General features: G+C 45.3%; 1 protein-coding gene across 1 annotated transcript in view; it reads right to left on the minus strand.

The window, feature by feature from the left end:
- The window catches only part of GABRB2 (gamma-aminobutyric acid (GABA) A receptor, beta 2), a 196,299-nt gene that overhangs the window by 144,096 nt on the left and 39,583 nt on the right, over positions 1–12,620 (minus strand). Inside the window, exon 2 of the mRNA XM_015415862.1 lies at positions 12,061–12,143. Coding sequence (XP_015271348.1) covers positions 12,061–12,143 — 83 coding nt within the window. The remainder of the gene's footprint in view (positions 1–12,060; positions 12,144–12,620) is intronic.

The raw sequence follows: 12,620 nt of genomic DNA on the forward strand, positions 1-12,620 counted from the left end.
GGAATGCCACTGGAGGAAGTTTAGGAGAGACCTTCAAGACAGAAGGCACAGTGCCTGCCTAGCAGCACAACACCAGCCCAGCGCCTACAGTGAGTGCTTGCAGGAGCAAGACTGAGGCAGCTGGCATATGCACGATGCAACACAGGCTGTTGAGCAGCATGGTGCTTAAAAGCTACAGAGAAGGGAGTGGCTGTGTGGAAGCAACTTGTCGGTAAGTTTACTGACCTTGCTGCCTGTGCTTGGGATTGACTGTCTCTGACACTGGCCTGTACATTTATATCCTTGTTCTTGGATTTCCCTTTAGACTTGAAGCTGAATGTTGCCTACCCTGTCCTTGAACCTTGGAACTGTATTTTTTTATATATATATTTTTATTAATTTTCCCAAACACCCACACCGAACAAAACATAACAACTCATACTAATCGATAATAATACAGATGAGCATACAGCCTTATGTATTCCTCATAGAGTTCCTCTTAGCCATTGTGTTTAACATTCCATTCTAAAAGTCTTTTCCATCTTTTATTAGCTATTTCTTCATCTTTCCCGTTTAGCATATTTGACAATTTATCCATTTCGGCAACTTCAAACCATTTTTGCAAAACTTCTGTCTTGTCAGGGGTCTTCTCAGTTTTCCAATACTTGGCATAACATATTCTAGCAGCTGTAATACAATGCAACAACAAATTTTTCCTTTCTTTCCCACCTATTTCTGATATAATATTTAACAAAAAAATTTCTGGTTGTAATCGTACTTCTATTTCCATAACTTCTGCTAACATATTTTTAACCTTCTCCCAGTAGTCTTTAGCTTTGGCACACGTCCACCACATATGAAAGTATGTGCCTATGTTCTGATGACATTTCCAACATATATTCGTCGCTGTTTTAGAGAATTTTGACACCTGACCCTGGAACTGATTTACAAACTCCAATGCCTAGAAATTGCCTCTGTGTGACTGCTGTGCTCCAGGACATAATAGTTGAAATCAGTTGCCTAAACAGACCAAGAATAGTTGCATTTATTTTTGGTGGGGTCTGTGTGCCATACGTTTTTATATATGCATGGTGACATCTGAAGGCCAGTACCCAACAGATGTGCAGCATGGTACTTTTAATGAGAAGAATCAGTGTTCTGTGAACTGCAGGGGAAAAAGTTGGTTTGCTTTTGGCCTGGAGACTCATTTGCTAACACAGGAAATATTGGAAAATGAACTTTTCACTGAGTTATGAGAAAGAATTCAAGACCCTAGGGTGGAGATATAACCTACCGGAAGGAAATGAGGGAAGGACATAAATTGAGAAGGCAAGGAATCCTAATGTAAATGAAATGTACTGAGCAAGAGGCAGCGATTTCAGCTCATACATTTATTTAAGGTTCAGAACAAGACAAGGAGCCCGGCTCGCAGGTCGGCTTGTATTTGCGAGATACCCACACCCATGACACACACACACCACCGTCATAGGGTATTTACAGTGGCCGAGAGATCCATAGGTCCCGGCTAGGACCCCAGCCCTCCAACTGGCGCTGGCTAGGATCCCCTTGGACCATTATCTCCTGGAGCGAAGCTCGGAGGCTTTGCATCACCACGTGGCGAAAAACACCCACAGATATAGTCCTTTAGGTAAGTGGGTGTTTTTCATTCTTGAGTGGAGCGGCGACGTTCAGGAGTAGCGACCGGGACTGCCACGGCTGCCTGTGGCTGAACGCTGGCTGGTGCTGGCTGAGGGGTGTCTGGCCTCGGTGCCTCACTCAGAGCAGACTCATTCTCAGCGGAAGGCAGGCAGGGCTCACCATCAGGTGCTGTTGGTGTGTTGGTACGTTGGGGATCCTCAGCCATCGCGGAGGCGTCAGGGTCCTTATAGTCCTCTGGTTCCAGCGGCAGGACCCGTCGGCGCAACTGGTCGATGTGGCATTGCAATAGCTGACCATCCTTGCCAGAGACCTCATAGGATCGTGGGTCCGTAACTCTCACGAACTGGGCCAGAATCCACGGTGGCCCCCGTGCGTAGTTCCTCGCATACACGGGATCCTCCGGGAAGAACCCTCTTGCCGCTTCCAGTGACTCTTTGTTGGGTTCCTGTTTGGGGGCCCGATCGGGATGAAGGTGATCCAGCCTAGTTGTCAGGCGTCATCCCAGGAGCAGTTCAGCAGAGCTCAGCAGGGCTGTGCCCGGTGGTTGAGTGTGGGGTGGGGTGGTGTCCAAAGAGGAACGTGGCCATCTTGAAATCCCAGTTTTTGGTTTCCAGCTGCTGTAGCACTTCCTTGGTTGTACGGACCATCCTCTCGGCCTGTCCATTTGTTGCGGGTTGGAATGGGGCCGACCTGACGTGGCTAATTCCATAGTACACCGTAAATTCCTAGAATTTGGTGGAGGTGAAGGCCGACCCGTTGTCAGTGACCAGGGTGTCAGGGATGCCCTGGGCACAGAAGATTTTCCACATGGCCCGAATGGCTGCCTTTGAGGATGTGGAGGGCACTGGCACAACCTCCAGCCATTTGCTGTAAGTGTCTACTAATATAAAAAACAGCTGACGTTGAAAAGGCCGCGCGAAATCTAAATGTAACCGGAACCAGGGACAGTGCGACGCTTCCCAGGCGCAGGCAGGAGGCTGTGGAGGTTTGGGGTGGGACTCTTGCTGGGCCCCAGCCACCATACATAGCTGAGGGCGAGCACTTTCATCCGGACCACCCCGGGATGTTTCTCGTGGAGCGCCGTGAGGACTCTTTCTTGTAGAGGGGCTGGAATCACCACTCTGCTTCCCCACATCATGCAGCCTTCCTTGTACGCTGACAGTTCATCCCTCCAGGAGGAAAAAGGCACGAACATGGGGCCATCACTGGCTGCAGCCCCCCCCTTACCACCCAGTTCAGGACCCGGCAGAGGATGTGATCTTTGGCAGAGAGGCAGGCCACCTCCGTGATGTGGGCCGGCCGGTTGGGAAGATACTCCAGCAGCGCGACCTGATGCACCGGAGCTGGGTCGGGGTCCAAGGAGGGCAGCGGGAGACAGCTGAGAGCATCTGCGTGCCCCATGGCTTTCCCGGGCTGATGGGCAATCAAGTAAGAATAACCTGTCAAGAAAATAGACCACTGGAGCACCCGGGGGGGGAATAATCTGTGGCGTTTGGCGGTAAGGGCCCAGCAGGGGTTTGTGGTCTGTCAGGACCGTGAAGGGCCAGCCATAGAGGTAATGGTGGAACTTTTTTACCCCCGCTACTATCGCCAGTGCCTCCTTGTTGATCTGCGCATAGTTGTACTCCGCAGCTGACAAGGTCCTGGAATAGTAAGTGACGGGGACTTCCCAACTGTTGGCCAGGCGATGGCCCAGCAGGGCCCCGACACCATAAGGTGAAGCATCGCAGTCTTGACTGGCAAAGCCTCGTTGAAATGGGACAGCACAGCGTTCAAAGTTAAAAGGTCCCTGACCACCCGGAAAGCAGCGGCGTGAGGGGAGCCCCAGACCCACGGAGCATTCCTGTCCAGCAGGTTGTGAAGGGGCTCTGCCATGGCAGCTTTGAGTGGAAGAAAAGAATGATAAAAATTTAACAGGCCAAGGAAGGCCTGCAATTCTGACTTTGATGTGGGTGGTGGAGCCTCGGTGATTGCCTTGACCTTATCGTCCGTGGGGTGGATGCCTTGTGCGTCCACCATTAATCCCAAAAACTCAACCTTGGCCACCCCAGCAGGCATTTCTCATGCTTGACCTTCAGCCCTGAAGAGTCGAACCGCCGGAGTACCTCTTGTAGCCGATCAGTGAAGGTCGAAGCATCCAGAGCTGCAATGAGCACGTAATCTAGAAATGGCTGAATCTGGAAGTGCTATTGCTTTAAATGTGATTGTTCTTCCTACCATTGATGGGATCCAGCTTTCACTGAAAGACTTGGAAGTAGGAATAGGCATGAAGTGAAAGTCATCACGACTCACACTGTTTCGTGCATTGTGAACAGATGCTTCAGGCAATTGCTCCGTTGATGAAGTGATTCATGACTCACTACATTTGGCTTCGGTGACTCATGGTGCTTCATTGGGCCAGACAGCCTGGCACCGATCAATCATCTCCCCAGGCAACAGGGAGAAGCTTACCTCTGGGTCGGGCCACCCAACCAGAAGTGAGCTCTGAAGGCATTTAAATGCCTTTGGAGCCCACCTCCAGGTCAGGCCAGCCTGACTGAGTTCTGAGAGTAAAGGCCTTTACAGGAAGCAGGAAGTGGGCTCCAAAGGCCTATAAAAGCCTTCAGAGCTTATTCTGGGAGCTCAGTCGGGCTCGCTCAACACGGAGGTGAGCTTGGAAGGCATTTAAATGCCTTCCAAGCCCAAGTCCAGGTTGTACCACAGCCATGTCCTCATTTAAATGCCTTTGGAGTTCACTTCCAGGTGGGGCTCTGGCCCCATGAACTTTCCGAAGCACAAAGCAGTTCTTGAAATGGAAAAGATAGTGGAAGTTCATAGTTTGTGAAAGCCCCAAACCAGGAACCTCCATTTTTTCCAGTTTGTGCCCACCCCTACTTGTAAGGGTTTGAGAAACAGGGGTTTATGACAGAGAAAGATGTTTTTCTCCCTGCTATATCTAATTAGGAAGCTGTATCCCTAATCTGGTTATGCTGATCCATGTTTCAGTAGCATCAGGCCTGGATTACTGTAACATGGCCTATATGGGGCTGCCACTGATCCAGAAACTGCAGCTGGTACAGAACAAGACAGCCCATTGTATATCTGGGGTAGCTTTTGGGACGATGTCACTCCTACTCTGAGGTCTCCACTGGCTGCCAGTTTCCAAGTTATTCAAGATGTAGGTTCTCACTCTAAAGCCCTTCGTGACCTGGAACCCAGATAATTGAAGGATCACCTCTCCCGGCAGGTTCCCATTTGGCAGCTTTGTTCTTCCTAGTGAGGTCTACTGTCAGTGGCTCCAGCATTTCCAGTGACTACCCCATGCTTCTTGAACAGCCTCCCAGAAGAGGTCAGAGAGGCCTCTAATCTCCTAGTTTTTTGGGAAGGCTGCCAAACAGAGTTATTCTGGAGAATTCTGGATGCTGCCTGAGCTTGGGCAAAGGAGAAACAACCTGGTGGTGAGGCCTAAGGTGTATTACTATTGGTTTTAAATGTTTTAATATCTGTTGTTTTCAGGGGTCTTTTCGTAGAAAAAAAGCTGCAGGAGCTTATTAGCATATAGTATGCTAATGAGCTACTAGACTATTAGCATATGCCACGCTCCCTGACATCACCGGCAGTGATGTCAGAAGGGGAAGCAAAAGGGGGGGAGGCATCTTCAAAAGCCTCCCCTCCCCTTCCACAGCTGGCCTGCGGGGGGGGGGAGCTAAGAGAGAAGGGGTTTAAAGTTTAAACCCCTTCTCACTAGAGTTGGGCCACAGAAGGAGGAAAGAGAGAAGGAAAGAGAGAGAGTAGAGAGAAGGAAAGAAGGAAGGAAAGAGGGAAAGAAAGAGAAGGAAAGAAGGAAGAAAAGAAGGAAGGAAAGAGGGAATAAAAAGAGAGAAGGAAAGAGGGAAAGAAAGAGAAGGAAAGAAGGACGGAAAGAGAGATAGAGAAGGGAAGGAGGAGGGAGAGGAGGTAAAGAGAGGAAGGAAGGACGGAAGGAAGGAAGGAAGGAAGGAAGGAAGAGAAGGGGAAGAGAGAGAAAAAAGGAGGGAAAGAAAAGGAAAGGAGGAAAAGATGGCAAAGAGATGAAGGGAGGGAGGGAGGCTCTCCCACCACTCCCCATCAAACCCCCGCCACTCCCACCCCCACGGATCCCTTACTTACCGCTTTGGCGGGGGGCGGGGATGCCAGCGGTGGGGCTCTCTGGCCTCCCCCGAGCTGCAGCACTTCTGTGTGGGCCCGGGGGAGCTGGCAGCGGGGCTCTCTGAGCCTTCCCCGAGCTGCAGCACTTTAGGCACAGGGAGCTGGGGGCGGGGCTAGCCGCCACCACCATTTGTACGGGCTCCTGGGCTGCCAGAGCGGTGCTCCGGCGCTCTCCGGCCCCAAAAGACCCCTGGTTGTTTTTATGTTTGTTTTACCAAGTTGTTATTACCTGCCTTTTGGTGCTCAGGGGAAAAGCATATGATTTTTTAAAAAATAAAATAAATCTAGTGTGGATCTTGATTTTTCTCCCATTTGTCCCCCCACTTAGGCTATATTTTTGAAATTCGGGATTTGCAAAGATTGGGTTGGATCCAACCAACTTTTTTGCTTGGTCTCACCCAATTTTGTTCCTTACTACAGCCCCTGTCCCACGTGTCATCTTTACATTCAGGTCCCATGATCGCCAGCAGAGCCTTTGTGCATACTAATAGAGGGTCTGTCCTTTCTTTTTCACCAGCAGAAAAGTTGACTGGATTCAACTCGTTGTTATGAAGTGGCATTTTCCTCACTGTACAGACACCTACTCAACTTTCCCCTTGACCCTCGATACTCTGCTTTCATGGATCACTCTCTAATGAACACTTAAAATCCCAAACTACAGGGACAAATTCCTTTATGCTGCATTCTTACCATCTTATAAAGTTTTATTTCATTTTATGGAAGACTAAAAATAAGCCAATTTAAGGCCTTTTTTTGCAGTCTGCAATATTTTTTCACTTACAATTTATATATGTTACTAAACACACTTTGCAAGAGGCATTTTCAGAGGTTATATAACCTAATTCCTCTACCTGTAAACTATTGCATTATACACAACTACTTAGCACCAAAGTAAATGAAATGTAAGGTGTTCCATCCTGCTGATACTATATAAAAAAGCACAGACCTGGCAATATATCTTATAGATTGTGCAAATGCTCCTTCAGAAAGAGATGTAAATGGAAGGAAAATTTCCTTTCCCCTAATATTTCATTCTGTTGTTATTAATTCCAAGACATTATTGCTGTATTGGAAAAAACCAGAGAATACTATGTAATCGAGGTCATATTTTCTACTAATTTAATTGTATGCCTTGGCTTTTCTTTCTTGTTACTTACACAGTAAGATAAATTGTAACAATGCTTGAACAAGGACTTAATCCTAAATATACTTTCAGTAAGCAACAGTGCCCACAGTATTTACACAAATAATACAAATATAAAATGCTTAAACCGGATGCTAAGTTAAACATGAAATACGAAGCCACGTTAACAAATCCCAAACAATCAAAGATTTGTTGGTGATCCATCTATACTGTGTCTTTTTATTAAAAAATCCCTGGAGGGATATTTTTTATTATTTTTATAAGACTACAAAACTACAAAGAAATATAAGGAAAGGGGATTACATCTAAGAATAAAGGATAGATAACCACACTACACTAAAAACCCAAGAGGAGGAGATCATATCCGTGTTAATCTGTTATTAATAAACGTGTTAGTACAACAATGTACTTGTAGAGTTCTTGTTTGTCTCGGCTTCAAAGTTAGTATGTTAGTTGTTGTGAGAGAGCTTTCTGAGCATCTTCTTGTTATTTGCTTCAAAAGGCAATTTTCAGAGTCCTTCTGCCTTTACTTTGGTTTTCTATCTCTGAAATCATATGTAACTTTCATTGCGCCTACTCCCATTTCTACAGCAGAGTCCTCATCCGTTCCAGAGGTAGCAGAGTCACTTGATTTCGATTCTTCATCTTTGGATTCTTCCTCCAATCCCAACTGACGTCTCAAAAATTCTTTGGCTTTAAAAACGGAGTCAATTTTTTCTCTTTTGTCGTTGATTTTAAAGATGACACCCTCTGGGATCGCCCACCTGTATGAAATTCCATTGGTTTGAAGAAATGAAATTAAGTCCTTGTAGCTTTTCCTCTTTTGACGAATTTCAAATGGAATGTCTTTTAAAGTTTTAATGTTTATATTCCCCATTTTCAGTGGAGTTGCTGAAGTCACTTTTAAAATAGCATCTCTGAGATGAGAATCTTCATGAGAATCTGACCACAATTTCTCCAGGCAGGCTATTTTTTTAATATAGTTGGAGTATGCCCTATAAGCAGTCTCCATCTCTTTTACTACTTCATCCGCTGTTGAGCCTATTGCTCCACCTTCTTTGCCATTTCAGCCAGTTGGAGCTGCTGGGATGCGAAGTTTTGATTCGGCGAAGTCAGTTGCTGGTTAATACCATCGAGTTGCTCCATCACCGGCTTGAGCATATCCGCTAACATTTTCATGACGTCTGCTCCCTCTTCCGGTTTTGGGCTCTGACTACCCGCCGGTTCAGCGTTAAACTTCCTTTGCGAGGCCGCCAATTTATACAATTGTTTACAGTTTCAAACCGCTTCTCACGGACTTGAAAAATTGTCACCTTGATGTCAGCGCTCAAGTAAGTCTCTCAAAACAAAATCACTGCTTATTTCCCCCCCTGCCCCCTTCGTTACGCTTATCTGTCTGTTCGCATAAGAGGCGTCCCTCTTTGCACTCCGCTTTTCCCACGGGGTGGTGGTGGTTCACTTTTAAAATATTCTGTTTATTTTGAACTCACGTTCATTGTCGGTCATTTCTCTGACCTCGCTCACAGTAATCAATATTCCGCTCGATCTCCAGCACTTGTCCCAGTCAAATCAGCTTGTGCCCGAGGGCCACACAGCGGCAGGACCGTCAGGGCAGAGGGGAGCCTCAATTCTCTGGCATTTAGCCATCGAAGAGGCTGTCCCTCAAAAGCCCTATGGCCTGGAGCCTATCACAAAGGCTCCGTGGGGGTGCTACTTGAGGTAGCACCCCTCCATACCACTGGTGTGCAAGTTGCTCCCCCGAGTTCTGGGGAGAACAACCGCCATCACTGATCCACAGAACGGAAGTCTATACTGTGTCTTTTCAATCTCAAAAAACAAGGATCGAGAAGACATGGGCGAAATTGGGGGGAGCAGCTAGTCAAAATGTGACTGCACAGCGAATAGTGTGAAATTGACCAATGCAAGCAGGGGAAACAGAAGAGCAAGCTCCTTGTGAGGAATCGGTCACAGTTTTAAGGACAGCACTATCCAGAGCAAACTAAAGGTTTGGGGTTGCAGAGAAATAATGGACTGTAGCCAACCTTCCATGCACAGAACATGGATTTTCTCTACTTACTATCCCTGCAGTCACTTCCAGCTCCCAGAAAAACCATTCTTTCATAGGATTCACACAGAGAGACAACTGTATAAATGGAAGGGGAGATGGAGTGAGGATGAACAGGGAGAGAAATCACTCATCCTCTCTCTTCTGCAAGTGCAACTCCATTGAAAGAAAGGGACAATTTCATCCCCTTGTGTTCCTCACTTTAGCCCCTTGACCCATGTGATTATTTTATCACAAAGGTCCTGTGACCCCAGATAATGATCTTTCAGGGACTGCTGGGGGTTTCAGGAATGGAGAGAACTGCAGGAACACTGTGTGTCTTCTGTACATGGATGTCTGGATACAAGCTAGTGATGGATACTAGAACCAAATGTCACAGGGGGACAGCAACCTTCTTTTCAGATGGACTCAATGACTTTAAGCCACTGATTTACAATCTTGGATCTGAAAATGAAGTCAAAGCTTTTGTTGGTAGTTTATCATTTCATGTTGCATAGAACTCACTGTTTTGGGGGACATTGTTACATGCTTTGAAGTTAACGTTTTATGTATTTATCACTAAAAACAAGATGTATGCTGCAAGCCACTGTTTTTGAATTGTGGAAAATTATAAATTAAATAAATGAGACTGAAAAGCTTAGTGACCACAAGAAGCAGTAAGTCTGGATGATGACAAAACCCTACTAGGCCAGATTTCACAACCAAAGCTTGCTTCTCCCCCAACCCTACATCAGATTGTTCTCTGGGCTGTAACACAGGGCTCAACAGGGATGATGTTGACTTTGTTACATGTTAAGCCTTCACTTCAGTGTGCATTTTAGCTTGGCTTGTAAAGGGCTTAGGGATTCTGAACTGGGGAATTTCATTTATGAATATGCATAGACACATAACCAATCCCAAAATGTGGTGCCCTTTCCTTGATCTCTTCTGGCTAATGGTTTTGATGGGTATTGCTGCCCTCTAATGGTATTTGTCATCCACACTAATTAAGCTGTAGTAAGTACCAGCCCTTACTGTCTTTAAAATGTTACTTCAACGAGAAGCATACACAGAAAGGAAAAAAAATGCCCCTCAAAGAATAAATATGACATGCTGACAAAGAGTATTCACCAATAACTAGTGTTAAACGATTTTTCCTGTGCCTTAATGGATTTAATCATTTATTTAATTTTAAAAATTCTATGCTGCCTTCACTCAGTTGAGGGTCCCCAAGGTGATCTTTTTTAGTAAGTTAGCCGTTTTATCTCTCAGACTATGAATGATTAGGAAGAAATGCAGATATAGATTCTCAGTTTAATTCAGCAATGCTATCCTTATTGTGGAATATGACGAGTCTACAAGTAAAGCCATAAGCTATGCACATGGCCTCATGTACACTACAACTCACCAAGGGTTGCTCTAAATGCCTGTTTTCACTACCAAATTTTAATCCTGAAACACATGAAAAAATTGCCTTTTACTAAATGTTAAAGGGTAGCACTGAAACATCTTGTTCTAAAAACAAACAACAAAATTGCAAAAAGAGAGGGAAAGGCAGAGGAAATTCAGTTGAGGAGTTCAATTTGCCACTATGTGCTCATGCAAAATCTGATGATATTTATTCCCAATAACTTCTGGGTCAGATGTTTGGAAAATATTCCATATTAACTGGCTTGAGCTACCCAGGGACGCAAAAGGATTATAGTCTGTTTAGGAAGTTTGGCTGGGTCAGGACTTAGCTGCCGGTGCCAGAGAACGAACCAGGGGGCCGGGCAGCCAACACCATCCCTCAACCGCTGCTTTTGGCTCTGGGTGGGGACAGCTCAATGGTAGGGATGGCGCCTGGCCTCATGGGGACCCGCAGAACTGCTCCTGCAGCAGGCAGTGGATGAAGGGGCAATTTACAATACATTTTTTACAAAAATCTGGAGCAACTCTTAGCAAGGTCAGGAAACCAATGTCCCATAAGAGATACATTCCCATAAGCCACTTACAAAACAGAATCTGAATGTCAGAAGTTCCCCAGTGTCATTTCTGTACTTACACTGGACATATGCAAAGCTACACAGTATCACATTGCTTGTTCCTAGAAAGCCAGGGAGGCAACAAGAAGTGGAAGCGGGTAATGATCTACTCCACAAACTCTGTTCCACTCAATCCTGTCACATGTAGTGGTCTAGAATATGTCCTGGCACAGTAAATATATATAAGTAAAGTAAAGGTTCCCTTGCTCGAAAGCCAGTCAAATCCGACTCGAGGGTTGCGGTGCTCATCTCCGTTTCAAAGCCGAAGAGCCAGCACTATCCGAAGACATTTCCGTGGTCATGTGGCCGGCATGACTAAACACCAAGGCGGACGGAACGCTGTTACCTTCCCACTGAAGTGGTACCTATTTATCTACTTGCAATTTCTTGCTTTCGAACTGCTAGGTTGGCAGGAGCTGGAACTAGAGATGGGAGCTCACTCCGTCATGTGGCACTCGGGTCTTGAACTGGTGAACTACCGACCTTCCACAGCCTGCAGTTCAGCGTCTTAACCACTTGAGCCACTGCAGCTCAATATACATATACTGGTATAGAAAATGGACACAAAAGATCAAATATTCTGAATCTATATAGAAAGGTAGGAAGTAATAACTAAAATCAGCATATATTCTACTGCCATCACAATCCTACAGGAAGCCCAGCTACAGTGTAACATACAACATAAACTGCACTGACAAATCTAGACTCTTCATTTAAAACGGAAACAAACAGCAATCCTATTTAGCAGCACAAAGGGATAAAGGACAGATAGTAATCCTTGTGCTCCTCACATGAACTCCAAAAAGCATTTGAGTGAGACATTTAAAGCTTAAAGTTGTCCATCAAACACAAAAAACAAGTTCCTCAAATCCTTGTGCCATAAATTACTCATCCATCTGGAAAGCTAAATCTGTTTTGTGTATTTACAAAGATCTACATGTCACCACACAGAGAAACAACTAGGTTAGTTGCAGGTGGAAAAGAGTTAAATGCTTGAATCATTTTGCGCACATAGCAAAGTAGGATTTACAAAAAGCACTTACAGCTCTCAATTTCCAGGGTGCAGTTTTGTTCATCTAGGGGGTATCTTCGTAGATCCATCATACAGGCAGCTGTTGTTGTAATTCTAAAAAAGAAGCAAATACAAAGAACATTCTTAAAGCTTTTGCTCAAATCTGTTTGAAGATAGATGGGCTATAAGATGAGTGACTTCATTCTATGTGTTGTTACTCAAATATTAAATAGGCAAACATGCTTGCAAGAACTATGCACTATTGTCTGTCTGATTTTTAAAAGTTGAAAGCGCATTCCATCAGGTCATGAGAGATGAGAATTTTCTTTAATTTTGATTGCATATTCTCCAGACAGTAAAGAGATGTTAGCAAGAGGAAAGCAAAAGTAAGGGTCCAAGGATATGTCCTGAAGAGACCAATGGCCTAAAAAGAATCCACCACCAACTGTGAGGGCTCTATAAAAGAGTGGTATGTCTTAAGGGGAACACAAGAATGAAGAAGTCCATGCTAGAACCTTTTACCAACAGCTCTTGAACACATATTAACAGCTCACCAGAATGCAAATGAGATAGTTACCACTCCTTATAGGC

Source organism: Gekko japonicus, unplaced genomic scaffold (genome assembly GCF_001447785.1).
Source record: "Gekko japonicus isolate JY-2015 unplaced genomic scaffold, Gekko_japonicus_V1.1 scaffold46, whole genome shotgun sequence".
Taxonomy (NCBI): Eukaryota; Metazoa; Chordata; class Lepidosauria; order Squamata; family Gekkonidae; genus Gekko; species Gekko japonicus.